This window comes from Sorex fumeus, unplaced genomic scaffold (assembly GCF_029834395.1).
Source record: "Sorex fumeus unplaced genomic scaffold, SorFum_2.1 ptg000051l, whole genome shotgun sequence".
Classification (NCBI taxonomy): domain Eukaryota; kingdom Metazoa; phylum Chordata; class Mammalia; order Eulipotyphla; family Soricidae; genus Sorex; species Sorex fumeus.
In genome coordinates, this window is record NW_026606108.1 from 28357671 (window position 1) to 28383665 (window position 25995).

The 25995-nt window shown below is 36.3% G+C and overlaps 1 protein-coding gene, 1 non-coding gene and 1 pseudogene across 3 annotated transcripts in view; 1 reads left to right on the forward strand and 2 right to left on the reverse strand.

Moving 5' to 3' along the window:
- The window catches only part of SLC12A2 (solute carrier family 12 member 2), an 89687-nt gene that overhangs the window by 34367 nt on the left and 29325 nt on the right, over window positions 1-25995 (forward strand). For both annotated transcript variants that reach the window (XM_056124400.1, XM_056124401.1), the window contains exons 5-14: window positions 2377-2516; window positions 4944-5054; window positions 7632-7740; window positions 14795-14922; window positions 15017-15101; window positions 17107-17258; window positions 20484-20591; window positions 22050-22173; window positions 23168-23269; window positions 25178-25333. In XM_056124400.1, the coding sequence (XP_055980375.1) occupies window positions 2377-2516; window positions 4944-5054; window positions 7632-7740; window positions 14795-14922; window positions 15017-15101; window positions 17107-17258; window positions 20484-20591; window positions 22050-22173; window positions 23168-23269; window positions 25178-25333 (1215 nt within the window). The remainder of the gene's footprint in view (window positions 1-2376; window positions 2517-4943; window positions 5055-7631; window positions 7741-14794; window positions 14923-15016; window positions 15102-17106; window positions 17259-20483; window positions 20592-22049; window positions 22174-23167; window positions 23270-25177; window positions 25334-25995) is intronic.
- On the reverse strand, window positions 15827-15933 carry LOC130033233 (U6 spliceosomal RNA). The gene has a single exon (XR_008793935.1). It is a non-coding gene; the product is annotated as a U6 spliceosomal RNA (small nuclear RNA).
- On the reverse strand, window positions 24498-24569 carry LOC130033149 (uncharacterized; annotated as a pseudogene).

Genomic DNA, 25995 nt, shown 5'->3' on the forward strand with positions numbered 1-25995 from the left:
AGTGCTTGAGGAGTGGAATGGGGTGTGTGAGGCGGATAGAGTGCACTGGGTGATGCCAATAATTGAACCCGACATTCTATGTGTGTTCTATACCCCGTTGAGCTTGGCCCTATTTTTATTTTAATAGTATATGTGTAGTATTGTGATGGTTTTCACTTGCTCTTTCTTAATGTCTAGACATTTGAATCTCTTAGATTTTCTCACCTTTGATAGGAATGCATATCTGATGCAAGTTCTTTTTCAATATGTAATCTGCATGTATTTTCTCCTAGTATATGAAATGAATTTACATTTCCATAATGGTGTCAATTGAAGAGCAGTGCTTAGTTTTATGTTCAATTTATTATCTTTATTTTTGCGATTATATTTTTGGTGTGGCATCTAAGAAACTGTTGCTTAGTTTGGAGTCTTAAGGATTTTTCTGTATTTATTCCATTAAAAAAATGTAGCCTAAGTTTTCAGTCATCCATTTATATATGTCATCCATTTTTAGTTAACTTTTGTTAGGGTTCCAGTATTTGTTATTTGTTGCAGTTATTCCAATATTTGTTGAAAAAGATCTCTTTAATACTTTATCTGGAATAAATTGACTCTATTGAAAGACTTTTATAAATTCTGTGTAATTCATATGAAGTTGCAAAAGATCTTGGAGTTAGAGTAGTCCTAAGAAAAAGCTGGCAGCATCACACTTTCAGATTTTGAACTATGTTATAAAGATAAATCAAGACAGTATGGTATTGGAATAAAAATACACATTTGTGAACTGAGAAAATTCATGGGCATATAGTCACCTGATATTTGATGTTGCAGTTAGGAATACTCAGTGGAAAAAGAATATTCTCTTGAATAAATGGTTTCAGGAAAACTGGATAATTGTATGCAGAAGTTTAACTCCATTAGGACTCTTTGTGTTCAATAATCTCAGAAAGATTTAAGTTGTATTACCTCATTAAAAAACAATAAAAATAGTGAAATGAGTAAAGAAGTTTGGGGTTGATGAGATTGAAATATTGAATACACGGGAGCTTGCCAGGCTCTGCCATGCGGGCGGGATATTCTCTGTAGTTTGCCAGGCTCTCTGAGAGGGGCAGAGGAATTGAACCCGGGTCGGCCTCATGCAAAGGCAAACGTCCTACCCGCTGTGCTATCATCCTCCCCCCAGAAACAACAAATGCAGGGAAGGTTTGAAGGCAGGAATCATAGGCAGCATCATAGATGGCAGCTTCAGGAGTGTCCCAGTGACCTCCCCGCCCCAGCATCAGCCTCTGTCATAATTATATTGGGAAAATGGTAGAAATAAGTATTCAGTTGTTCAGTGGTATTCATTATATGATAATACATTATATGGTATTCATTAAATGTTATTTTATCTAGAAAAATTCATATAACTTCATCAATATTTTAGATCTTTGGATTATTGTTTAAGAGCTAGATATAAATTAGCATTTTTAATGAACTCTTAGAGATTTCAGTTAACTCTTAGAGATTTAAGTTAAACTGGGACTAAAGAGAAGTAGTACAGCAGGTAGGGTGCTTTACTTGCAAATGCAGCCAACCAAGGTTTGATCTTGGCACCCCATATGATACCCTCCTATCCTCTAGCACAAGGAGAAATTCGTAAGCATAAGAGTTAGGAGTCTAACTCCATAGCACTGAGCAGGTGTGACCCAACCCCTAACTAACCCCCCAATCATAGAGCTGGTCTATTTTTTACGTTGGAGTTCCCTGCTTTATGATGGCTCATTTAATATGTTTTCTCTGTCATTAGGCAATTTTTTTTAAGAATATTTAAGTTACTACTTAATACTGCTCATTACAGTTTTCTGTGGATTTTTGTTTGTTTTGCCTTGTAATGCACATTATTTAAAAACTAGACTAGGAGCTGCAGAGATTATATAGTGGGTAATGTGCTTGCCTTGTATTTGGCTCACCTGAGTTTGATGGTTGGCCACACATGGTCTCCTGGAGCCCATCAAGACTGATCTGAATACAGAGCCAGGGAACAAATAATTGGACCAAGTAGCTCAGCTGTGATTTTTAAAGGCTATATTAAGATTAAAAATTCTTAGAGTATCACTTGGGAAATAATCTTGATATCTTTTAATGTATGAGGAAGAAAGTATTATCCATTCTAATTTTAAACTTTAGAAAGTAGAGATTTAAATAACATTGTTTTATATTTGATAAAGGAAGAATTCTCTGGAGACTTAATGAAGTGGGTTGTAAAGAATTCTGGGTGGTTGTAAAAATATGCTCACCCACTTGCCCATTAATTTAACTGCTTACTGGAGTTATATGCTTTGTGAACTCTTTTGTATAATTAAAAGGACTATTTGACATTTAATACTAACTTTAGTACTTTTTTTTTTCCTTTAGGCGGAGCATATTATTTAATATCTAGAAGTCTAGGGCCAGAATTTGGTGGTGCAATTGGTCTGATTTTTGCTTTTGCCAATGCTGTTGCAGTTGCTATGTATGTGGTTGGATTTGCAGAAACTGTGGTGGAGTTGCTTAAGGTAATTCACCTTTTTATCATTTGTTGTCTTTATTGAGTGCTTATCGATGACACTCACTAGGTACTAGGAAAGCAGTGATGAATATGAAACTAATCCTTCAAAAAATTTAGTATGGAAGAATAGACAAAGAAAAATATTTTTATAGAATATCCAAAGTGGATAACTGTAGGAGCCTTAAGAACAAGAAGGGAGATGATTTAACATTATTCAGGACCAGAAGTGGCGATGTCAAGCAAGGATTTTGTAAGAGCAGATGCTAAACTATGGCTGCGAAGAGCTCAAAAAAGAGATGATAGCTTAAAGGACTAGAACGCATGCATTAGAGAGATCTGGCACTGCATAGTCTCTCAGATACCACCAGGAGAAAATTTTTGAATGTCATGTTCAGAGTAACCCGGAGCACCAAGTGTGCCCCTCCCAACAATTAACAAAATATATAAAGAAAAAAATTACCAAGTCAGAAAGGGTCTTGTTTGCTGTGAAATTCGAGTTTCATCTTGATTAGAGTTGGAGACCATGGCATGATTAGTTTTGGGATCAAATGAAATACCTTCAAACACTAGAGAATGGATTTGAGGCACCAAAACTGGAGATGAGACATTTTAAAAAGTTGGAAGCCAGGGAGATCTCTTAAGGGACTGGGACACATGCTTTGCATGCAGGAGATACACAGTTCCACCTCTAGCATTGCGTAGTTCCCCCAGGCACTGCCATGTGTAGTTGGTACCAAAACCAAAATTAATGAGTGGATAAGAGGTTGTTTGTCATCTTTCTTGGAGATAAAATACTGTCTTACTTTTGAAACAAAATCAAGGGATCTGGAGATAAATGGGTATGAGATTTTTTTTGTCTTGTTGAATAAGTGGGTCGATTATTAATGAGTTGTAGAAGGGACCAGTAATAATGATGGGTTTCATTCTCCTAACCCAGAAAGAGCCTTGAATATGGCACTTTTTAAAATCTCAGGGCTGGGACGAAGGAGACGTTACTGGGGCCTGCTCGAGGCAATCGACAAACAACAGGATGATTGTGTAGAAGGAAAAGATAAATTACTTCAAATTTATGCTCTTGTTAGATTTGGGTGGTTAGTTGGGAGGTAATAGGTTCAGTGTGAGATTGAGATTATAGGACACTTTATTGTATGTCTAATTTAGGAGCTACAGTCATACCTAAGTAGAGGTGACTAAAAAATAGTTGTTAATGCTATTCTGGATTTTGTAGAACTTGTTTGAAAAGAGTTTTGAGGATATATATCAATTAAAGTAGTAGAAGTAAATAAGGCCTGAAGGGAATATTCAGTGATACCTATACTGTTCATGTTAGGATAAGTTATAATTCTTCTTCCATAATAGTATGTAGTTTATTAGGAGGTACAAAATTCAGAAAGGTCTGATACAGTTCAGTGGCATTGACCTTACCTGTGAAAGCCGAAGTAGTGGAGAAAAGGAGTAAGTAAGCAAGCAATATAATCTTTAAGAGTTCTTATTCTTTTATTGTTCTGTTTAGTAAATTTTGTTATTTTTAGTGTATGTTTTTATTGTCACTGATACTAATCCATAAATGACTTTTCTCATATAGTGAAACAGTGAGGGTTTCAGCAGCAGCTTGAAAGGTTTTCATTTATTTTTCTAAGCTTGTTTTTGTCATGGAGCTGCTACTCTCAGCAATGGAACTCAGTGCTTCCATTTGCAAAGTTTGCACTTCAGCCCATTGAGCTCTCTGGCCCTATCTCTTGATTTTATGTGGTGTGAAATATTTAAAAACATGCCTTTACTAATTGTCCATTTGATACGTAACTTGAATTCTAGTGAGGGATGAATGATAGTAAATCGGGGAGGGTGCTTGCACTGACCTGGTTTCCATTCCCAGTACAATCTCTGGTCCCCCTGAGTCCCCCCCAGGGTAGTAAGCCCTAAGCACAGCAGGGTGCAGCCCCCAAATCTCCCCGCCCCCATCCTAATGATTATAATTGACTTCATCATGAGTTTTGTTTGCTGTTGTTAAATATTAGAATAGTAGTGTTAATAATTTGATAATTTTTAAGACACCAGACATTTGAATAACAAGTGGTAAATAATTTATTCCTTTTCTTAATTCTTTTTTTGTTTTTTTTTTGTTTTTGGGCCACACCCAGTGGTGGCCAGGGCTTACTCCTGGCTCTGTGCTCAGGGATCACTTCTGGTGGAGTGCGTGGGATCTAACCCAGGTCGGCCACATGCAAGGCAAGCACCTTACCCCACTGTACTATCACTCCAGCTCATTTCCCTTTTCCTTAGGTTTTTTTATTTATTCATTAAGTAGATATTCAACCATTGTATATAAGGAACTGTGATATGTCTAAAATGTTTAAAAAGAATGTTTATCTAAAATAATATTGGTCATTTTAACTCTTTTTTTAAATTTTTTTTAACTCTCTTTTTTTTTAAGGAACATTCCCTTCTTATGATAGATGAAATTAATGATATCCGAATAATTGGAGCTATTACAGTGGTGGTACTCTTAGGTATCTCAGTAGCAGGCATGGAGTGGGAAGCAAAAGTAAGTAATGATGTTGTTGAAATCACTGTCACTGTCCTCCCATTGCTCATCAATTTGCTCGAGCGGGCTCAGTAGCATCTCCATTGTGAGACTTGTTGTTACTGTGTTTGGCATATCGAATACGTCACGGGGAGCTTGCCAGGCTTTGCCGTGCTGTCGTGATACTCTTGGTAGCTTGCGGGGCTCTCCAGAGGGGCGGAGGAATCAAACCCGGCTCAACTGGGCCTGCCACGTGCAAGGCAAGTGCCCTACCGCTGTGCTATCGTTTCAGCCCACTGTTGAAATATCTTTAATATAAACTTTCAGAACTTAAGGTTTAAAACCTCTGGTTCACACACGTGCAAGTCCACACATGATATGTTTGACAATTGCTAGTTTAAAGTGTAGTAATAATTTAGATTTTGAAGATTCCCAGGTCACCAGTTTTTGAGAATTTTGCGTGAACAATCATTTTTTATTTGGCAAAGCAGGAAGGAACTACTGTGAATTAACATTAGATATAGAATTCACTTCAACACAGTGATTTTAAACTTCACACCTTCATTCCCCAAATTAAAATGTATTTAATTTTGTATTTGAAAGTGAATATTTTTAATTTATTTTTTAATTTTTATTAGTGAGATACCATGAGGTACAGTTGTAGACTTATAAATTTTTTGTGCTTGGGTTTCAATTATACAATGATCAAATACCCATCCCTCCACCAGTGCCCATTTCCCACCACCACGGATCCCAGTATCCCTCCCACCCCCCATCCCCCCCATCCCATCCTGCTTCTGTGACAGGGCATTCCCTTTTGTTCTCTCTCTCCTTTTGGGTGTTGTGGTTTGCAAAAGAGGCATTGAGTGGCAATCATGTTTGATCTATAGTCTACTTTCAGAATGCTTCTCCCATCCTGGGAGGATCCTCCCAACACACTTTATATGTTGCTCCCTTCTCTATCTGAGCTGCCTTTTCCCCTAGCATGAGTGGCTGGCCTCCAAGACATGGAGCAAAATTCCTGGTACTAATCTTGGCCATTCTTGGGTGTTAGTCTCCTATTTTGTTGCTTTATGTTCCCCAGATGAATGTAATCTTTGTGTGTCTATCCTGCTCTTTCTGACTCATTTCGCTTAACATGATACTTTCCATGTAGTACCACTTGTATGTAAATTTCATGACTTCGTCTTTTCTAACAGCTACATAGTACTCCATTGTGTAAATGTACCAAAGTTTGTTTAACCAGTCATCTGTTTTTGGGCACTCAGGTATTTTCCAGATTCTGGCTATTTTAAAGAGTGCTGCAATGAACAAACAAGTGCAGATGTCATGAAAGTAAATTTTTAAAATAAACTTGAAATTAGTGCTCACATGAGACAAGAGAAGTTAATCCTCTTTCTTGTTAATTGACATTTAAAAGATCTAAGTAGCATGTTTCTGGGGGAGAATTGTTGAAGTCACATACTACAGTGCAGCCAGAGTACCCCAAAACATTTCTATATTTGAGGCATTGTCACAGTGCACCTCTAGCTTTATGAATAATAGATGTGCACACATACATTTTTGAGGAACTCAGTCTTTTTATTTTTTAAAAGTTCTTTCAAGGTTTCTTTTTGTTTACTTTCAGAGATTGTAAAATCATATTTGTGTTATAAATGAGCTAGATAATATTTACTAGGTCAGAACATAGGGAAGTTTGATGGAACAATTTTTTTCAAGGTTGTTATTTAGAGCATTAGTATAAAATTAAAATACAATTATCAACTGAATGTAAGAAAAAGATGAGACTTTCATAAACTTGTGAGATGACTCATAAGTAATTCTTACTTCCAGAGATGGCACATTTTTTTTTTGGCTTGGTATTTTCTCAATTTGTTGGGTGCTTAGAGAGCAGAAGAGAAGGGATAGCATTCTTTGTAGTTCTTCGATAGTGCTTTTGACTCCCCATCCTCGCTGCTCCTTGAATTTTCTTCCTTAGTATTGTTGACCTTTCTAAACTTTAGTCTTTTCCGAAAACACATTTAACACTGTGTTTGAACTAGATGCAAAAATTATGTTCTTCATGTCAGACTATATGGTTAACAGTGCAGGGGACCAGGAAAGAATGATACAGGATGAAAAGCCTAGAGTGGGAATTTGTAGTACTTTTCATTTGTGTGAGGACGTGTTTATATTTCATTTATTGAAAAGTACATGCCACTGGGGCCAGAGAGATAGTACGGTGGGTAGGACACTTGCCTTGAATGTGAATCAACTTTGAGTTCAGTTCTCGGAGCCTCATATGATCCCCAAGCCTTGTCAGGAGTGATTGCTGACAGAGTCAGGAGTAAGCCCTGAACACCACCAGCTGTGTCCAGCTCCTCTCCCCCTTGAAAAAAAATTAATGGCATGATCCTACTTTTGTTGCCCATTTCCCCCCTGTGAATTACGCCTTCTAGGTTAGCTCTTTAAAGATTGTTCATTAAAAACAACTTGTACCAGGCAATGTTTGAGAAAACAAATCAGAAATTTTTCTTTCATGGAAATTATATTCTAGTGGAGATGAATCAGCATTTATACATGAGATGATTAATTTTGATTTGTATTTCTAAATTCCAGGCTCAAATTGTTCTTTTGGTGATTCTACTACTGGCTATTGCTGATTTCATTATAGGAACATTTATTCCTTTGGAGAACAAGAAGCCCAAAGGTTTCTTTAGTTATAAAGGTAAGTAAAATAAGGTATTTTTAAAGTGCACATTATAGTATTCTATTATTAAATAAATTTAACACATTTTGTCTTATAATGCAGTTGAGTTTGGTGTATGTAGTTTTTCTTTTTACCTGTGTAATAAAGTAAAAATGACTTTTAGCTACATCTCTTCTATTATTGGTAACCAAAGATGATAGAGGTAGAAAAATGATTGCTACTAAGGAAAGATGTTTCCATTCTCCACAAATTTGGGGAATTTGTAACTAAAATCACTACTTGCATTTTAACTTTATACATTTTGTTATGTTTAAATAAGAGAACTTAAATGTGTTAAAGACTGAAAATAAGTTGAAATACTGTTTTAGTGAAATCATGAGATTTTTCTAGTTTTCTCACATTATTGAGTGAGAATTTTCTAATTTTAATTTTTCCATAATGCTTTCCATTTTATAATTGTTGCTACTGATGAAATTCACTTGTCATTTATGATTTCCTAAGGTGTTTGCAGTTTCTTCCATCTCTTCGTCTTCTAATCCTTTCCCTGTTAATTGAGTCGCTTTGAACATATCTCAACAAAGTGGAAGCAGAAAACAACAGTTTCAGTACTATCAGGGAGGCCTATCACCTACGCCTACAAAAACTCCTTGTTTTGAAGCTCTAGGGACAAAGGTCTAGCTTCTTGTGAGTTGGTTCACCTAGAGCTACTAATATAGAATTTAAAAATATGCAGACAATAAATCAGTGCACTTCTTCCTTCAAAAAGTCTAACTGGGAAAGAAAATCAGCTGATTAAACTGAGGTTAGAGACCCAGTTAATTTACATTTGATGTAAGCTCTTTTAATCTTCTTGTAGACTGTTAACATTGGACATTCTTTGCACCCAGTTTGAGTGGTTCCGGGTTAGCCTGTATCTGACACTAACTTAATTGGCTGTGCAGTTTTCTGATAGATTGTCTCAGGGTTTTTTTCTTAAACAAGTCCATGTGCTGTTGTTTCTACTACCGCTCCTGGGTTGATTCTGTGATGTCCGTTGTGGTTACTTGGGTTTTTGGTTTTTTTAAAAAAATAATTTTTTTTCTATTAAAAAAACACTATGATTTACAAAGTTGTTCTTATACCGTTGTTTCAGGCATTTAGTGTTTCAACACCACCAGTGAGACCTTCCCTTTACCAATATCCCCATTTTCCCTTCCATCCCCAACCTGCCCCCTTAGGCACATAACAAATTTACTTTATATTACTTGTTCAACAAAATTTTAAGAAATGGCAAATAGAATGATCAGAAAATAAATCAGTAAGAGCCAGTTTGTGATTGCTGTTGATTTTTGCCTGCATAAATAAGGAAAATGAAGCCCTTTATTCTCATGTAAGTAAGTTTTAAACTGAAATCTAAAGTATGTGACATTAAATTTTATTTTATATTTGGATCTCATGATAATAATTATATTTTACGTGCATTAATAAAACTTAAATTATGTGCTAATGTATTTTGGAATGTACATAAAATAGGTAAGGTCTACTTTATGTAAAGCCCCCCCCACACACACACATAATATATAAGCACTGGTTTGCAAAAGAAATTCATGAAGATTTGTTATAGGCATTCATTATCCCAGCCACAATATACGTCTCTAATTTTCCCCATTGTGGTTACTTGTGCTTATGTTTATTTGTATGCCAGGTTTTAAAGTTCTGGTCTCCTGGATTTAAACAAAGGTGTGTCTCCAAGGCATGCCAGAAGTGAATATTGTAACATTCAGAAATATAGATAATTTTATAATATATTTTATCCTAATTATATTTTAATTTTAAGCATTCTATTTAGCATTTTTTTCTTCCATTCTTGCTTCTAGAAGTGTAGGAATTACAACAAATGGTTACTTTAATTTTTTTTTTAATAATTATGTTTGTGACTTTGATTTGCAAGCTACCGAGAGTGTCTCGCCCGCACGGCAAAGCGTGGCAAGCTACCTGTGACGAATCCGATATGCCAAACACAATAACAAATCTCACAATGTTACTGGTCCCGCTCCAGCAAATCGATGAACAGCAGGAGGACCGTGACCGTGACCATGACTTTGATTTAAAATAGACTACTTTAAAAAATATCTTTAAAATTTTTGTTTGTTTTTGTACCACACCAGTAGTTCTCAGGGCATATTCCTGGTGCTGCTCCAGGATTGCTCCTGGCAGATTTTGAAGATCCTATGGGATGTTGGGGATCAGACCTGGGCCGGCTGCATGCAAGGAAAGCACCGTACTTGCTATACTATTGCTCCCATCCCACAAGTAGCTCAGATCTTTACCTCCTACTTGTTTCAGAATAGTTTTAAATTTAGAGCTTGAGAAATTAATATAGTAAATTCTTTGCACCTTGCATATTAAAGTTTCAAATTTTTAAAAAATATTTTAAAACTTAAAGATTCAAATTTTTGCCATATTTTTGAAATAATTACTGCTACTATGATTGCTAAATTTTAGGAAAGAAGTTACAGAAATTATTCTTTCTAATCCTTTAAGACTTTAGCATTATATACTAAGGAAAGGGACAATTGGGAAAATTGTAACTCTGGCATTATACTAATATATCTAGTCTATGGTCTTTGAATAGCTTTTTTTCACTTGTGCCTATGAAAGTCTTTTGAATTTTTTTCTTTTATAGAATTCATAACTATAATCTGCATATAGCTGTCATGTCTCTTTTTTTCTTTACTTGGTGTGTGTGTTTGTTTTGGGGTCACAGTGGTTTGCTCTGTGGTACATATGATGCTGGGAATTGAACCCAGGCCTTCTGCATGCAAAGCGTATGTTCCAGCATCTTAAGCTGTCTCTCTAGCCCTCCTTCCTTTCTTTTCTTTAAGACATTGTTCTTGGTTTATTTTTATAGTAGTACCAGTATTGCCGTTTTGTACTGATGGCACTGTTTCACCATGCCTACCACCAGAATGCCAGGATTCGTCCCCAGTTATCCCAGGGTTCCTTCTCCCCCTTCCTTCCCAGCACCTTCAGACCACATTTCTTTGGATTGTATCTCAAAATTGTTTCCAATTGGTGATTGTTTGTTCCCTCACTGTTCCTTTTCCACTCTGTATATGAGTGAGATCATCTGGTCTTTGTCTTTTTCTAACTCACGTCACTTCGCATAACTTGGTCCAGTTCCACCTAGGTTGCAGCAAACTGCAAGATAATTTCTCATAGCAAGCTATATTCCATTTTATAAATAAACCAGATTCTTCACTTGTCTGTTGTTGGGCACTTGGGTTGTTTCCTTGTTTTGGCTACTGTAAATAATGTAGCAGAGGCAGATAGTACCAAGAGTAAGGTGCCACAATAGTGTGGCAATGAGCAAAGTTGTGCATATATATGGGTGGTTTTCTTTTTTTTTCCTTTGGATTAGAGTTTTTATATTCTTGGGGTAGATAGACAAGGACGGAGTTGTGGGTCAGACGGAAGCTCTAAATTTTTTGCTAAGTCTTCAAACCATTTTCCAAAGAGGCTGAACCAAGAAGCAGTCCCACAACAGTGAATGAGAGATTTGGGGTACATTTCCCCAATATCACCAAGTTTTAGATTTACAGATATACGTGTACACATGAGGTGATACTCCATTGTCATTTTGGTTTGCATTTCCTTGATAATCATTGACCATGATGTTTCGGAATTGTTTGTTCATCTGTCCCTATTTTTGATGGGTTGTTATTTTATTGTGAGCTTTAGGAGTGCTTTATATATCTTGAATATTAGCCCGTTATGTATGGTGTGTGAATATTTTCCCTCAATCAGTGGATCGTCTTTATTTCGAATCCTATTTTTTAAGTTTTTCATTTATTTTTTAAATTGGGACACCGATTTACAAAGTTACGGTTGAGTTTCAGGCATACAGTGTTCCAACTCCAGTTTTTTCACCAGTATCCACTTCCTTCCACCAGTGTCCCTAGCTTCCTTCCCACGCTCCGGCCTTCCTCTGGTAAGCACCAGTTTTTGTCTCCCCTCCACCCCCTTTCAGCCACAGTTTATAGTAGTGTTCCTGATGTGGCCCCATGCATAACACTCTAGCACACCCCTCTCCTTTTCCAGAGGGACTACTTTCCTCTGCCATTGTCTTAGTGCCCTGCACCCCCACCCCAGCCATGCTTCCTACTGAAAACCAGTCCTTACCTTCTTTGTTTCTATAGGCCCCATTTCTTTGACAGTACAGAAGCTTCAGTTTGATATAGTACATTTGTTTATTTCTATTGTTTTTTTTTTCCTTTTTTTGTTTTTGGGGGCACATCCAGCAATGCTTAGGGGTTGCTCATGGCAGTTGCACTCAGGAATTACTCCTGACTGTGTTCCGGGGACCATGTGGGATGTATGGACTTAAAACAGGAGTCAGCCTCGTGCAAGGGAAACACCCTTCCTGCTTGTACTATTGCTCTGGTCCCTCCACTTTTGTGTTCTTCGTGAATGAGGTCATATTGAAGATTCCTCTGAGGTCAAGATCTTGCTGTGTTCTATGATATTTTCCTCAATACCTGTTTTATGAAACAGGTTTGACATCAAGGTTTTTAATCCATTTTGAGTTCATCTTTGTATGGAATAAGAGAGGGGCCTGAATTCATATTTTTTCATGTGGCCATCCAGTTTTCCCCAAACCATTGGCTGAAGAGGTTTTTGATCTACTTTGTGTACTCCGATGCTCTGTTAATTAACTGTCCATACATCTGAGTGTTTATCTTTGGGCTCTCAATTCCATCACCTGAGAAGTTTTGTTCCAGTACCATGCAGTTTTGATTACAAAAACTTTGCAGTAAAGAAGTATAGTTTTGGGTTGTTTGGGATCATAACTGGCAGTGCCAATGTATGGTGCCAGGTATTGAACCATTGTCAGTTGTATGCAATTAAGCACCCTATCCACTGTGCTATCTCTGGTCCCTGAAGTAAAATTAAGTCTGTGAATGCATTACCTCCCAGCTTCCTTTTCCTTAGGATTGGTTTTGGCTGTTCTGGGAGTTGTGTGGTTCCATACACATTTTAGAAGTATTTGTTCTTTGTTCTTGAAAAATTTACTGAGAACTACATTACTTCCTTAAATTATTTTGGGTAAAATGACTATTTTCACAATGTTGATTCTTATCCAGGAGCAATAAATACGTTTCTATTTCCTGGTATCATCTTTTGTTTCTTTCAGAAGTGATTTATACCTTTTACTAAATAGGTCTTCCATCGTCTTTGTTAAATTGACTCCTTGATATGTGAGTTTTTTGGATGCAGTTGTTAATAGGATATTTCTTTAGGATATTTCTTAAATTTCTTCTACAGTTGTTAACATGTAAGAATATGATGGATTTTTGTGCGTCCATTTTTTTAGCCTGGTAACTTTAAAAGTTTGTTTCTGGGAGTTTTTGAAATTTAATCACAGTGAGATACACAGTTACAAAATTGTTTGATTGGATTTCAGTCATATAATGTTTCAACACCAGTCACTTCACCAGTGTACTTTCCCACCACCAGTGTCTCCAGTTTCCCCCTGCCCACCCCCGACCTGCCTCTGTGGCAGGGGTCTCTCTCTCTCTCTCTCTCTCCCCCCCTTCCTCTTCTTCTCACTCTCCACCCTTCCCCCCTTCCCCTCTCCCCCTCCCTCACTCCCTGAAGCTTTTTAGTGGAGTCTTTTGGACTTAAGTGTCATGTCATGTGCATATAGTTGACTTCTTTACCAATTTGAGTTCTGTTTACTTCCGTTTATTTCCTAATGCCTGTGCCTCTTTTTGTTGGATGTGGTAAAAAAACATCCAAAGCATAGTGCTCAGGAGGTTGGGTCCTCTCCTAGGGTTCAGAAAAGACCCAACATGCAGTGTTGCTTTGACCCTGAGGTGCTGTGGAGTACCCAGTCTACCCAGTGATATTTAAAGGACCCCAAGACCCCTTACTTGGAGATATTAGGGTCTTTGTGGCAACATCCAGTGATGTTTAGGGACCATGTGGCCTGGAAATCAAGTCAGACTAAGCTCCATGCAAGACATGGACTGTAACTCCTGTACTGTTTCTCTGGCCTACCTCTTTTCTTTTAAATGACATTTTACATAATCTTGAACTATTTAATCTGAAACCATATAATCTGAAACTCCTTAACCTTTTTTTTTTTTTTTAATCCTTTAAGGGCAATTTTTTCAAGAGTACAAGCTTTTATTTTTTTTCCTCAGATTTTCTTATTAAAGTTTGGGTCACATGCTATGATAGTGTCTACACTTAATGGTTTTAATGCACATAATAACCTCACTTCTAAACCACTGAAATGTCAAAAACCCGTACCCTTTGTTTTTAGAAAATACATCCAATTTAGGTTTGCTTGCTTGATTTACATAGTGGTTGGCAAGTCTTTCTTTTTTCCTTAAGAATAGGGCCATACACAGCAGTGCTAGGAGTCTGGGGACACTCAGCAGAACTCTGCCTAGCTGCCGCGCAGGCCTGTGGTGTTCTACTTTCAGGATTTTTCCCAGTGTCTGGTCCAACTGTACTTCTGGGCTGTACTTGGTGATGCTCAGAGTGCCATGTGGTGCTGAGAGGGGTGTCAAACTTGCACATGTTTGGCATGTGTGCATACCACTATCCTCATCCTCGGATTGTTAATTCTGGGTAGGATTACTACATGAGTGACGGGGTGTCCCACAATGCATCCCTTAAGGAAACTCTCATGGTGTTGGCTTTTCCAGTTATTGATCTTATCTTTGAGTACATGAATAAATTAGAGGAAAGCCCAAGTTTCTTAACTGCTTTATTATTTCTCTGGCTGTTAGCTGTGCTTTGGTTTATTTCTGAACTAATGAGAGCAATAAAATTTAAAGTTGCTTGAAACATAACTCACAATGTATACAAAATAATAGGGCTTAACTCAGATCAAATCTTAATATGGTAGTACATCATTCCTTCATACCTGAAAAGAGGGACACATATGCTTGAATTAGGAAATATTGAAGAACTTACCAGCTTCTTGAACTGAAGAGGAATCAGGGATCATTTTAATCTTGATACCTAACTTATAGTCTAATTCACTATCCACAAATTACAAAAAGTGTTTTGTCCTCTACAGCTGAAATCTTTTATGAAAACTTTGGACCAGATTTTCGAGGTGAAGACAATTTCTTTTCTGTATTTGCCATCTTTTTTCCTGCTGCAACTGGTATTCTGGCTGGAGCAAATATCTCAGGTGACCTTGCAGTAAGTATTGTAAAGGATTGTATCTGTTGTATTTTTTTAAATGACATTTATTTATTTTAAAGGTAGACTTAACAAGAATCTTCTTGTCTTCTAGGATCCTCAGTCAGCCATACCCAAAGGAACACTTTTAGCCATTTTAATTACCACGGTGGTTTACATAGGAATTGCAGTGTCTGTTGGTAAATAGCCTAACGTTTCTTTGTGTGCTCTGAAACTTTATGATGTGCATGTTATAATTTTTTGTGTGTCATTTTCAACTTTTAAAAACAAAGCTATTTCAGCAGAAACCAAGAGATTGCGTTTTTTAGTTAAACATTCTATAAAGATAACTAGTTGAGACAAAATTTCTTTTTTTTTTTTTTCCCCTTTATTTTATTTTATTTTTTTTAAAGTTGTAGATTTACAATTTTTTGTGCTTTGGTTTCAATTATACAATGATCAGATACCCATCCCTCCACCAGTGCCCATTTTCCACCACCATGGATAATATCCCTCCCACCCCCATCCCTCCATCCCCCCTGTCTCTGTGGCAGGGAAATCCCCTGTGTTCTCTCTCTCCTCTTGGGTGTTGTGGTCTGCAAAAGAGGCATTGAGTGGCAAACATGTTCAGTCCATAGTCTACTTTCGACATGCATCTCCCCTCCTGGGAGGATGCTCCAAACATCCTTTATTTGGTGCTCCCTTCTCTATCTGAACTGCCCTTTCCTCTAGGATACCCGGCTGGCCTCTAAGTTATGGAGTAATCCTCCTGGTGCTGATCTCAGCTATTCTTGGGTATTAATCTCATACTTTGTTACTTTATATCCCCCAGATGAATGCAATCTTTCTATGTCTATCCCTCTCTTTCTGACTCATTTCGCTTAGCATGATACTTTCCATATTGTACCACTTGTATGTAAATTTCAAAAATATGGAACGCTTCACGAATTTGCGTATCATCCTTGCGCAGGGGCCATGCTAATCTTCTCTGTATCGTTCCAATTTTAGTATATGTGCTGCCGAAGCGAGCACGAGACAAAATTTCTGGAGCTGCCCATGTTTCACTTTCTCTTCCCCACCTTACCCCCAAACAACAAAAGGAAACTAGTAATTGACATTTATAGGCATCACTGCTACTTTAAAGTGAATTAGAGAATTGTGTAAAGTCGTATCTACCAACTCAAAATTTAATAATAAAATATTTATAGAAAGTAAAATTCATATATAGAAGTAAATATATTTTATTTTTTTGATATTTATAAATTTCTTAAGATTTTTAGTCCTATTTGCCCCCAGCACCACTGGGTGCTACATTACCAGGCCATTCACCTGATGGGTTGATTATCAGCTGCTTCCCTGTGGTCCCTGGAACACTACTTGGGAGGTCCAAAATAAATTAAGGTTAATTTTTTTTAAATGCCCATCTCCCTGTGCATGTTTTTTGTTGTGTTTTGTTTTTTCTTTTTGGTTTGTTTTGTTTGCTTTTAAACAGATCTCAGGCACTGTATTTTCTTATTACTGGTAGTCTTGAAACAAAGACATAAAAATAAAATTACAGTTAATAACTATTCAAATTTGTTTTCTGTCATAAAACATTTACATTATTGAAGTCTGATCTTTGGCATGTTGCAAGTGAAAAATATTTGGTGTGTGAGAAAATTTTTTTATTATTTTTTATTTGCTTAGAACATTTTAACCATACTTGTCATAAAATAGCTTTGCTGTCACTGTCACTGTCCTCCCATTGTTCATCAATTTGCTCGAGCGGGCCCAGTAACATCTCCATTGTGACTTACTGTGTTTGGCATATCGAATACGCCATGGGTAGCTTGCCAGCCTTTGCCGTGCGGGCGAGATACTCTCAGTAGCTTGCTGGGCTCTCCGAGAGGGGCGGAGGAATCGAACTCGGGTGGGCCATGTTGGCCGCTTGCAAGGCAAACGCCCTATCCGCTGTGCTATCGCTCCAACTAAGATTGTTAAATTGATATATGTAAATTTCACTGTACAAGATTCCATTCCACTGCTTAATTCTGTGAACCACCTTACTTCCTAAATTTTATACCAGGTAAACCTATCTCAACTGAAAATACAGTGTGTGTTATAAGCCAAGTATATGCAAATTTAGTACCATAATTTATGGCTGAATGCTATTTTGAAGAATGTAAATCTGAGCTATATTTGTTCTCATTGTCACTTGTGTTTTAGGTGCTTGTGTTGTTCGAGATGCTACTGGGAATGTTAACGACACTATTGTATCAGAGTTCACAAACTGCACTACTGCAGCATGTAAATTAAACTTTGACTTTTCATACTGTGACAGCAATCGTTGTTCTTATGGCCTAATGAACAACTTCCAGGTGAGCATCTTACATTGTATTGGCAATGCTGTGTTTATCTCTTAAGTCACACTGCTATCAAATATAAATACAGCAATAATTCATTAAAGTCGACTAAAATTTGCAAATAGTGTTACATATGTGTGCTTATACACACGTTTATACACACACACACACATACATGATATATATGGTATGTGGAGGAAATAAAAAGCAGCTCACATTATCTGTTGTGTCTGTTTCTGGTTTCTCAATCCGTTCCCTTGATCTTTGTCTGTCACTCCCCTAATACCATATGTTCATTCTGGTTTACTTTCTGTGTTGTTTCATTTTGAAGGAGCAATTTAAGTACATGACCAATTGAGATAGTTTCTGATTGGAGGTGTCTGCAGAATTGCTTTAAATATAAATAACCTTACATAGCACCATTGCTTAGTATCAATAGTGTAACTAATTAGATATGGTCCCACATTGTTGGTTAAGCCACCACTTAATAATAATAAATCTTTGGTCAATGCTTGAAAGTTTGTGAAAATTTGAAATATGAAGTGCTTTTTAATTATCATCTCTGTAAATTACTAAAAGTGAAACAAAAACTTCTTAAAATTTTTGAGTTTGGAAGCAAAAGATTAAGGGCAGAAAGAATACTAAGATTTGCAGGATTCTTTTTGAGAGTTGCTAGATAAATATGTTAGGAAGTAAAGCACTCAAAGGTGTAGATTTAAGAGATAAAACAAAAAAGATTCTGTTCCTGGAGAGATAGTACAGCTGGTAGAGCCCTTGCCTTGCACATGATGGATCCCGGGTTCTATCCCCTGCTTTTTATATGGTTCCCCAAGTACTGCCAGGAATAATTTCTGAATGCAGAGCCAGGAGTAACCCTTGACATTGCTGGTATGGTTCAAAAACCCAAAAACCCCAACAACAACAAAAATCAACAAAAAAATTCTGGTAAATTTTTAGAAGGGTTTTTATTAAAAATTTTTTTTGAAAAAGAGAAAATTTTGCTTTTTAGTATTTTTATATTATATAAATGCAAGAGACACTAATAGTTCAGAATGTACTTTCATGACAGTAATCTTAGGTACAATACATTTATTTTATCACAGAATTTTTAATGATTTATATGGGATAATCATATTTATTTATTTGCTTTTTGGGTCACTCTTGGCTCTGCACTCAGGAATTACTCCTGGCGGTGCTCAGGGGACCATATGGGATGCTAGGAATCAAACCCTGGTCAGCAGCGTGCAAGGCAAATGCCCTACCCACTGTGCTATCGCTCCAGCCCCATAATCTTATTTTTCTATTGTATAGTTTCTAGTAATTTTCAGTAGTTAGAAATATAGGACCCAATTATGTAATTGAAGTTTGTTTTTTCTAGTCACAAGACAGGCAGAACCACAGGAATGAAAGAAAGTATTCACGTCCAGCTAATGATTCAGGCCAGTTGTGACATTGATATTGTGTATGAATGGTACAAAAGTTGGTCTCTGCCTAGTGACTTGAAATGCCAGTCAGATTTTTTCTTTCTGCCTTAAAATAGAAGTATCTTATCTTATGAAGTCTTGTATGGATTCACTCTAGCATGAGGAGTTTGTTATGTTTAGCTGCTTTTATGATTTAAACAAAAAAGCTTTTTGCATTAGGACCACTCTCAGCATATTGTGTGGCCTTCCATTGCTGGAGAAACTCAGGGCCATATACATCGTAGGCATGTGCTCTGCCACTTACACTATCTTCCTGACTCACAAATAAAACTGTACATTTTTCTTGGAGCGATAGCACAGCGGTAGGGCGTTTGCCTTACACGCGGCCAACATGGCCGACCCGAGTTTGATTCCTCCGCCCCTCTCGGAGAGCCCGGCAAGCTACCGAGAGTATTCGATATGCCAGACACAGTAACAACAGAGTCTCCAATGGAGACGTTACTGGGCCCGCTCGAGCAAATCGACGATCAACGGGAGGGCCTTTACCTTTACCTTTATTTTTCTTGCCATGTTTAAAGCCCTAAATTTATTTTGCAACACTGCAAAAATAAAGTTAAAAAAAATAGAGATTTGTAAAGCAATACGAAGTGGGGAAAAAAAACTGTTAAAACAAATTGCTTACCATTTAGAATTTCAGGTTGCAGGGTTATATAACTTAAAGAAGGTCTTGAGAGCATACCACACTAGACTTTGTAATGTTTTACAAATTACTGAATTTTCCTACTTGAGGAAAAGTGATTTGATTTACTTATTGTCTTGTTTACAATTATGTATTATCTTAAGTTTCTTAGTATATTTTCACATTTTATTGTTTTTGCTTAAAAACCAAAATATGATTATCTTTGTTGCATTAGTCAGAGCCCTTCACAAGTAGGCTGTGTCCTATTGTGTTCCTTTTAGACTGCCCTGCTATCAGTGTGTCTTCGGATAGACATATGAGCACATATTCCCTACTCAGTTTCTTTATCTGGTGCTTCACTCTAGATGTAATTCACCTGCTCTTTCCTTTTATATGTCCAAATCTGCCTGATTTCAAAGAAACTCAATCCCAATCTATTAACTTAATATTGAAAATGAAACAATAGAAGCAAACCACAGCACCTTGAAATGTTGCCAGAAAGTTTGTACTCAGATTAACCAGCTAGATCTACTTCGCAGTTTACAAAGGTGAGAGAAATAGGGTGGAGTTAACACTTGCAAAATCCCAAATAAGGGATTTCTATAGGACACGTGACCCCCCCACCCCCCAAAAAAAGTACTGAAATATAAAAAGAAAGGATAAGTAATGTAGATTGAAAAAAGAGTCGAGAGATACCTGCAAAATGCCTTTTTGTGAATTTTCATTTGAATAAGGTATTTGGAAAAGTAAAAAAAAGGATGTATAGCTTGGGGAATTTGAACATTGACTATTTGGTGCTACTAAGAAATTAGTTCTGTATCATGTAAAGGTCACTGGTGGCTACCGTTCTTACCCTGTTTTGATCATTATCGGAACTGCATTGTAGATACTTGATATTCAATACATTCACATCCTCTCTGTGTTTTTGAAATTTTAAAAAATAAAGATATTTTGAAATTAAAGGGGATTAGTAGGAAACATTCCAAAAAGTTATAATGCACATGCTATTTTTACAAATTATTATGATTGTCAGATTTCCATCAGAATTAGCCTTCCTCATTAGAATAAAGAAGAGTGTAGTATTGTTTTGTGTGTGTGTGACTTGTAAAAACTTCTATTTTTATCACTTTTCTTAAGGTAATGAGCATGGTGTCTGGGTTTGCACCATTGATTTCTGCAGGTATCTTTTCAGCCACTCTTTCCTCTGCTTTAGCATCTCTTGTGAGTGCTCCCAAAATATTTCAGGTAAGTTGTGTTTACATTACGGACTTTATAAAAGGGGAAATGTTTTTATGTGCGCGCACACACACAAATGGAAAATAACAGTAAATAAAAGTATATAAATAAGTGCTTTATGCAATTATATAGCTATATACAATATATAAATACATGCTGTATAGATATGTGCACTGTCCTCCCGTTGTTCATCCATTTTCTTGAGTGGGCACCAGTAACGTCTCCATTGTGAGACTTCTTGTTCCCCCTTTTTTTTTTTGGCATATCAAGTATGTCATGGGCAGCTTTCCAGGCTTTGCTGTGCAGGAAGAATACTCTTGGTAGCTTGCCAGGCTCTTAGAGAGGGACGGAGGAATCGAACCCAGGTCGGCCACGTGCAAGGCAAATGCCCTCCCTGCTATGCGATCGCTCTGGCTCATAAATATATGATGTGTACACATTCATATATCAAAAGTGATATATTGGTCTTTTCTTAGTATAAATTTTCAGAACATGTTACCCCAGGATAAAAAAGGAAGTCCAAGACAATTAATCAGAAGGATTAACATGATGCCAAACCAGATGTTTTATTTTTACAAATGCTTGGATCTTTAATATGTGTAATGCACTGTATTAACTGCTTAGTATATAATGATGAACATCAACTATATTAAGCAAATTGCTGATACTGAATAAAATACTTTTTTGTTAAACATTTTATAAGTATAATACTTTTTATTTGTTAATTCTGCAGTCTTGATTTTTTTAAATTTTTTTTTTTTTTATTTTTTGGTCACACCTGGCCATGCTCACTCAGGGGTTACTCCTGGCTCTGCACTCAGGAATTACCCCCTGGCAGTACTCAGGGGACCATATGGGATGCTGGAAATTGAACCCGGGTCAGCTGTGTGCAAGGCAAACGCCCTACCCGCTGTGCTATCACTCCAGCCCTGCAGTCTTGATCTTAATGTTGTAGTTATGACTAGTGAATTTGGTCACTGTCACTGTCATAATACTGTCACTGTCATTGTCACTGCCCTCCTGTTGTTCATCGATTTGCTTGAGAGGGCACAGTAACATATTGAAATTATTTACAATAATGCTTTAGAAAGAATGGTAAAATTTTATAATTAGGATTTTTATCTGCTTCAAGTTTTGTACTTGATTTTCTTAAAATAGATCACACCTATCTTATACCTAAGCAAACTTGCAGACTTCTGCTGTTTTCTGCCTTCTGTGATTTTGCAGAAAATTGCAACATGGGAATTAGGTCAAGGGGAAAATTTTTTCAGTGGTACTTTCAACTGTCTTTTTGGTGGTTGAAATGTTTGAGTCACCATTATTGTCTATAGGTAGAACAGTGTGAGAGAGGGGAAAGAACGAGAACCAAAAATTAGAAACTTGTGTTCCAGTCTAGATGAGTGTAAGGATATCTAAGTGTTTCTTGTTTTGATATATTTCAATTCAAAGTTAACATTTTTTCCTTAGGCTCTGTGTAAGGACAATATCTACCCAGCTTTCCAAATGTTTGCTAAAGGATATGGGAAAAACAATGAACCTCTTCGTGGCTACATTTTAACATTCTTAATTGCACTTGGATTCATCTTGATTGGTTAGTCATATAAATGGTGTAGATTTTATTGCATTTATACTCTTTGCTCTTAATATTGAATTAGTAAATTACTGAACAAATGTAGTTTCTTTCTCATCAAATGAAGTGTTTATTATTAGTAGTAGTATTGGTATTATTATAATTTATTTTTTGGGCTTTTTGGGTCATACCCAGAGATACTCAGGGGTGCTGTACTGTCACTGTGGCCCCCAAATGAAGTGTTTAGTATTGTAAGTTGCTAACACTTAAAATGTCTTTATAAAAATTATTCGAGTTAGTATCATCTCGAGCTCATTATGGTAGAGGTGGACTCCAGGTATACACAATAGTAGCATAAAGAAAAGGATTTCAGTGTTTCCTCAGAGAAGATTTTCTGCTCATTTACTTTTGGACACTTAGTTGCTTCCAATTACAATTACAAGTGACTAAAGAAGTGGTAGAGAAGACACTGACTTTGTATTAAAAGCTGTATGGAAACTAATTATCATCTAATGCTGTTAAGTTTACTACTATGCTGTAGTTACTTTTGGAGACAAATTGACAATGATTTAAGAGTTTCCCATGACCTATCAATTCACTTTGGTGGGGGCCATATTCAGCTAATACACAAAGATAAAAAAAACAAACTTCATTTACGAGTATGAATGGATCTCAAATAAATGGGAAACATAAAACTGCAGAATGAAATAATGTATTATTTATGTAATCAAAACATAGTATGTAAAGCTTATAGACTTGTGTGTGTGGTAAAACTATACTATTGATGGAAAGAATGAACTGAATTTGGAAGAGTGAATTAACTATTTACCTAAGATTTGATATCTAAAAAGTAATAGTACATGTACTTCAAATGTAAGTCACTGTATGTGGATTTTGAAGAGATCTATATCGTTATGCTATCTTATAAAGTTCTGAAATAATTTTTATAATTTTTAAAGCTTAAAAATACGAAATATAATATCCCTAATGGAGTATGTTTTTTTTTTTTTTGCAGCTGAACTAAATGTTATTGCTCCAATTATTTCTAACTTCTTCCTTGCATCATATGCACTGATCAACTTTTCAGTGTTCCATGCGTCACTTGCAAAATCCCCAGGTGATTTTTCATTTTTTAAAGTTTTGCAAATGTGTTTTATTTTAAAGAAATTTAAATTGTGGTGTTAACTTATTAAAGTTCAGCCAATGATTACAGTTAAATTAAGGGGATCTTCAGATATCTTTGTCAGGAATTCCTATGGTAATATTTTGTTTCTTGCATTTAAATAATATACTTAAAATAATATTAATACTCCTCACTTAACTGCAAAGATTCTTTTACTTCTTCTGTTTTTATTCTTTATTGAGCTTATTTCCATATAATTAAAAAAAAAGCCATTGATTGGGTGTAGTTATCCTGGACAGGTCTTTTTTTTTTTGTTTAAAAATAATTATTTAAGAAGGCACCATGATTTACATAGTTAATCATACCATCGATAGTTGAGTTTTAGGTATACAATGTTCCAACACTAGTGTTAGTTACCACCACTGTCAGCTTCCCTTTACCAGTGTCCTCAGTTTCCTTCCCACCCCCCAGCCTACTTCCTTGACAGTCACAGTTTTAAGTTTGGTTGTTATAGTTTGGATCTCATACTTGCAGTATTTAGTTTTGGCACTCTAGTTACATACATTCTTTTTTCTGTTTTTATTTACCTGATTTTTATAACATTTTTTAAAAAACATTGATTTTATGTTATCCTGGACAAAAGTAATTTGAACCATAAGTTTATATATATGCTTTTATTATGGATTTTTGTTATAAACTATGACAGTAGTTGACTTCCGGAAATAAATGAAGGAAATAATAATCACTTCCTTTTTAAGATCAAAACAGGGCTGGAGCCATAGCTCAATGGGTAGGGCGTTTGCCTTGCACAAGGCCAACCTGGGTTCGATTCCCAGCATCCCATATGGTCCCCCAAGCACTGCCAGTAGTAATTACTGAGTGTATGAGCCAGGAGTAGCCCCTGTGCATCGCCAGATGTGACCCAAAAAGCAAAAAAAAAATAAAATAAAGATCAAAACATTATTCAGCATAGGAAAGATCACATGAGAACTTAAGACACAAGTCAGCTTCAATTTTCACTTAAAAATGTAATTTTTAGATGTGGATGTAAGTGTGACTATAAAAAGGCAACAAGGATTCTTATGCTGAAATTCTTATTTTCTTGACTAAAAAAGTATTAATATTTTATGTAATTATTTATAATACTGTGATTCTTGCATGACAGTCTCTTTGTGGAGGACAAGATTAAGGCTACCAGGAATTCCTTAGAGCTTATATGAATTTGCGCAGGGGCCTTGCTAATCTCTGTATAGTTCCAATTTTAGTATATGTGCTGCCGAAATATGCTAAACACAGTAACAACAGTCTCACACTGGAGACGTTACTGGGCCCGCTCGAGGAAATTGATGAACAATGGGAGGACAGTGCTATGTAAATTTATAGTTACCTCAAACTTAGAATTTAATTTCTTAAAGCATACATATTTTATTTTTAAAGATATCGTAAATTAATGTTTTTGACTATTCAGCTACTTATGAATGAAAATTCTGTCTTCAGGATTATATGAGTGAGGTTAATTCAAAAATGCTTTACTGTATGGGAAACATTGTTTCTCTAGGGAACTGTTAATTTCTCTAGTAAGTAGTTATATTTTAATGGTTCATAAGAATCATTAAATCATTAAGTCATTTATTTGGATTGTTAGTTTGTATTAAAATACGTATTCAGATAGAGATATATCTTACATTAAGACCAAGAAAATAAAGCCACAATATTTAGGAAACTTTTAAAATGGAAACTTTGCTTTTTAAAATATCTGATTTCTAGTGTTTGATGGCACTTCTTTGCTGAACTTTCCCCATAGCAGCCACACAGTTATTTTGGGCAGTCATTATGTGTCGTTGTCTGAAGCAGGTGAGAGATCAGGGTGACTTCACTTGACCACTCATTTGTTACTGTTAGGTTGGCGTCCTGCTTTCAAGTACTACAACATGTGGATATCACTTCTTGGAGCCATACTTTGTTGTGTCGTGATGTTCGTCATTAATTGGTGGGCTGCACTGCTAACTTACGTCATAGTCTTGGGACTGTATATTTATGTCACCTATAAAAAACCAGGTTAGTAATCTTCTATTTAACATATCAAGCTCAAAAACTCTTAGTTCTTTGTTACTTCTCATATCTAAGCATCATTTTTTAATTGTATTTTAAATTACTTTGCTGTTAAATACTTGATTTTGAAATACATGTCGTTTTAATGAAATAATCGCTATGGTACTGTTTAGTCCGTGGAATTCTATTACCCATAATTTAAATTTAACTAAACCTATTTGTACCCAAATGTTAATATAATTAACATTTTGTTGCACTCATTATATTTTTCTTTTTTTAGAGTGATTGGGAAGCTTGAAGGGCTCCTCCTGGTACAATTCAGCCTGGCACTGTGACCCTGCACTGCTCAGACCCAGAGATGCAGCAGTGCTGAGGGCCCCACAGGCCAAACCGGGCAGTCCTCAAGGGAACATGCAGTATAAGGGAACTAAACCTCATTCACTAGCATACGCAAGGCATGAGCTCCAACTCTCTGAGCTATTTCCCTAGCCCTTCTCTCTGGACTTTCAAAATTTATCTCTGAAAAGATTAAGATTTGCAGAAATACGGTGTTTTGCCTAATTTATTACCTGTTGTGGCCTTAGTGTTTACTCTAGTAAGTACATGCCACAGAAGTAACCAAATGCTTCACACGTCATATGTGTAGCAGGAAAAAATGAACAAATACA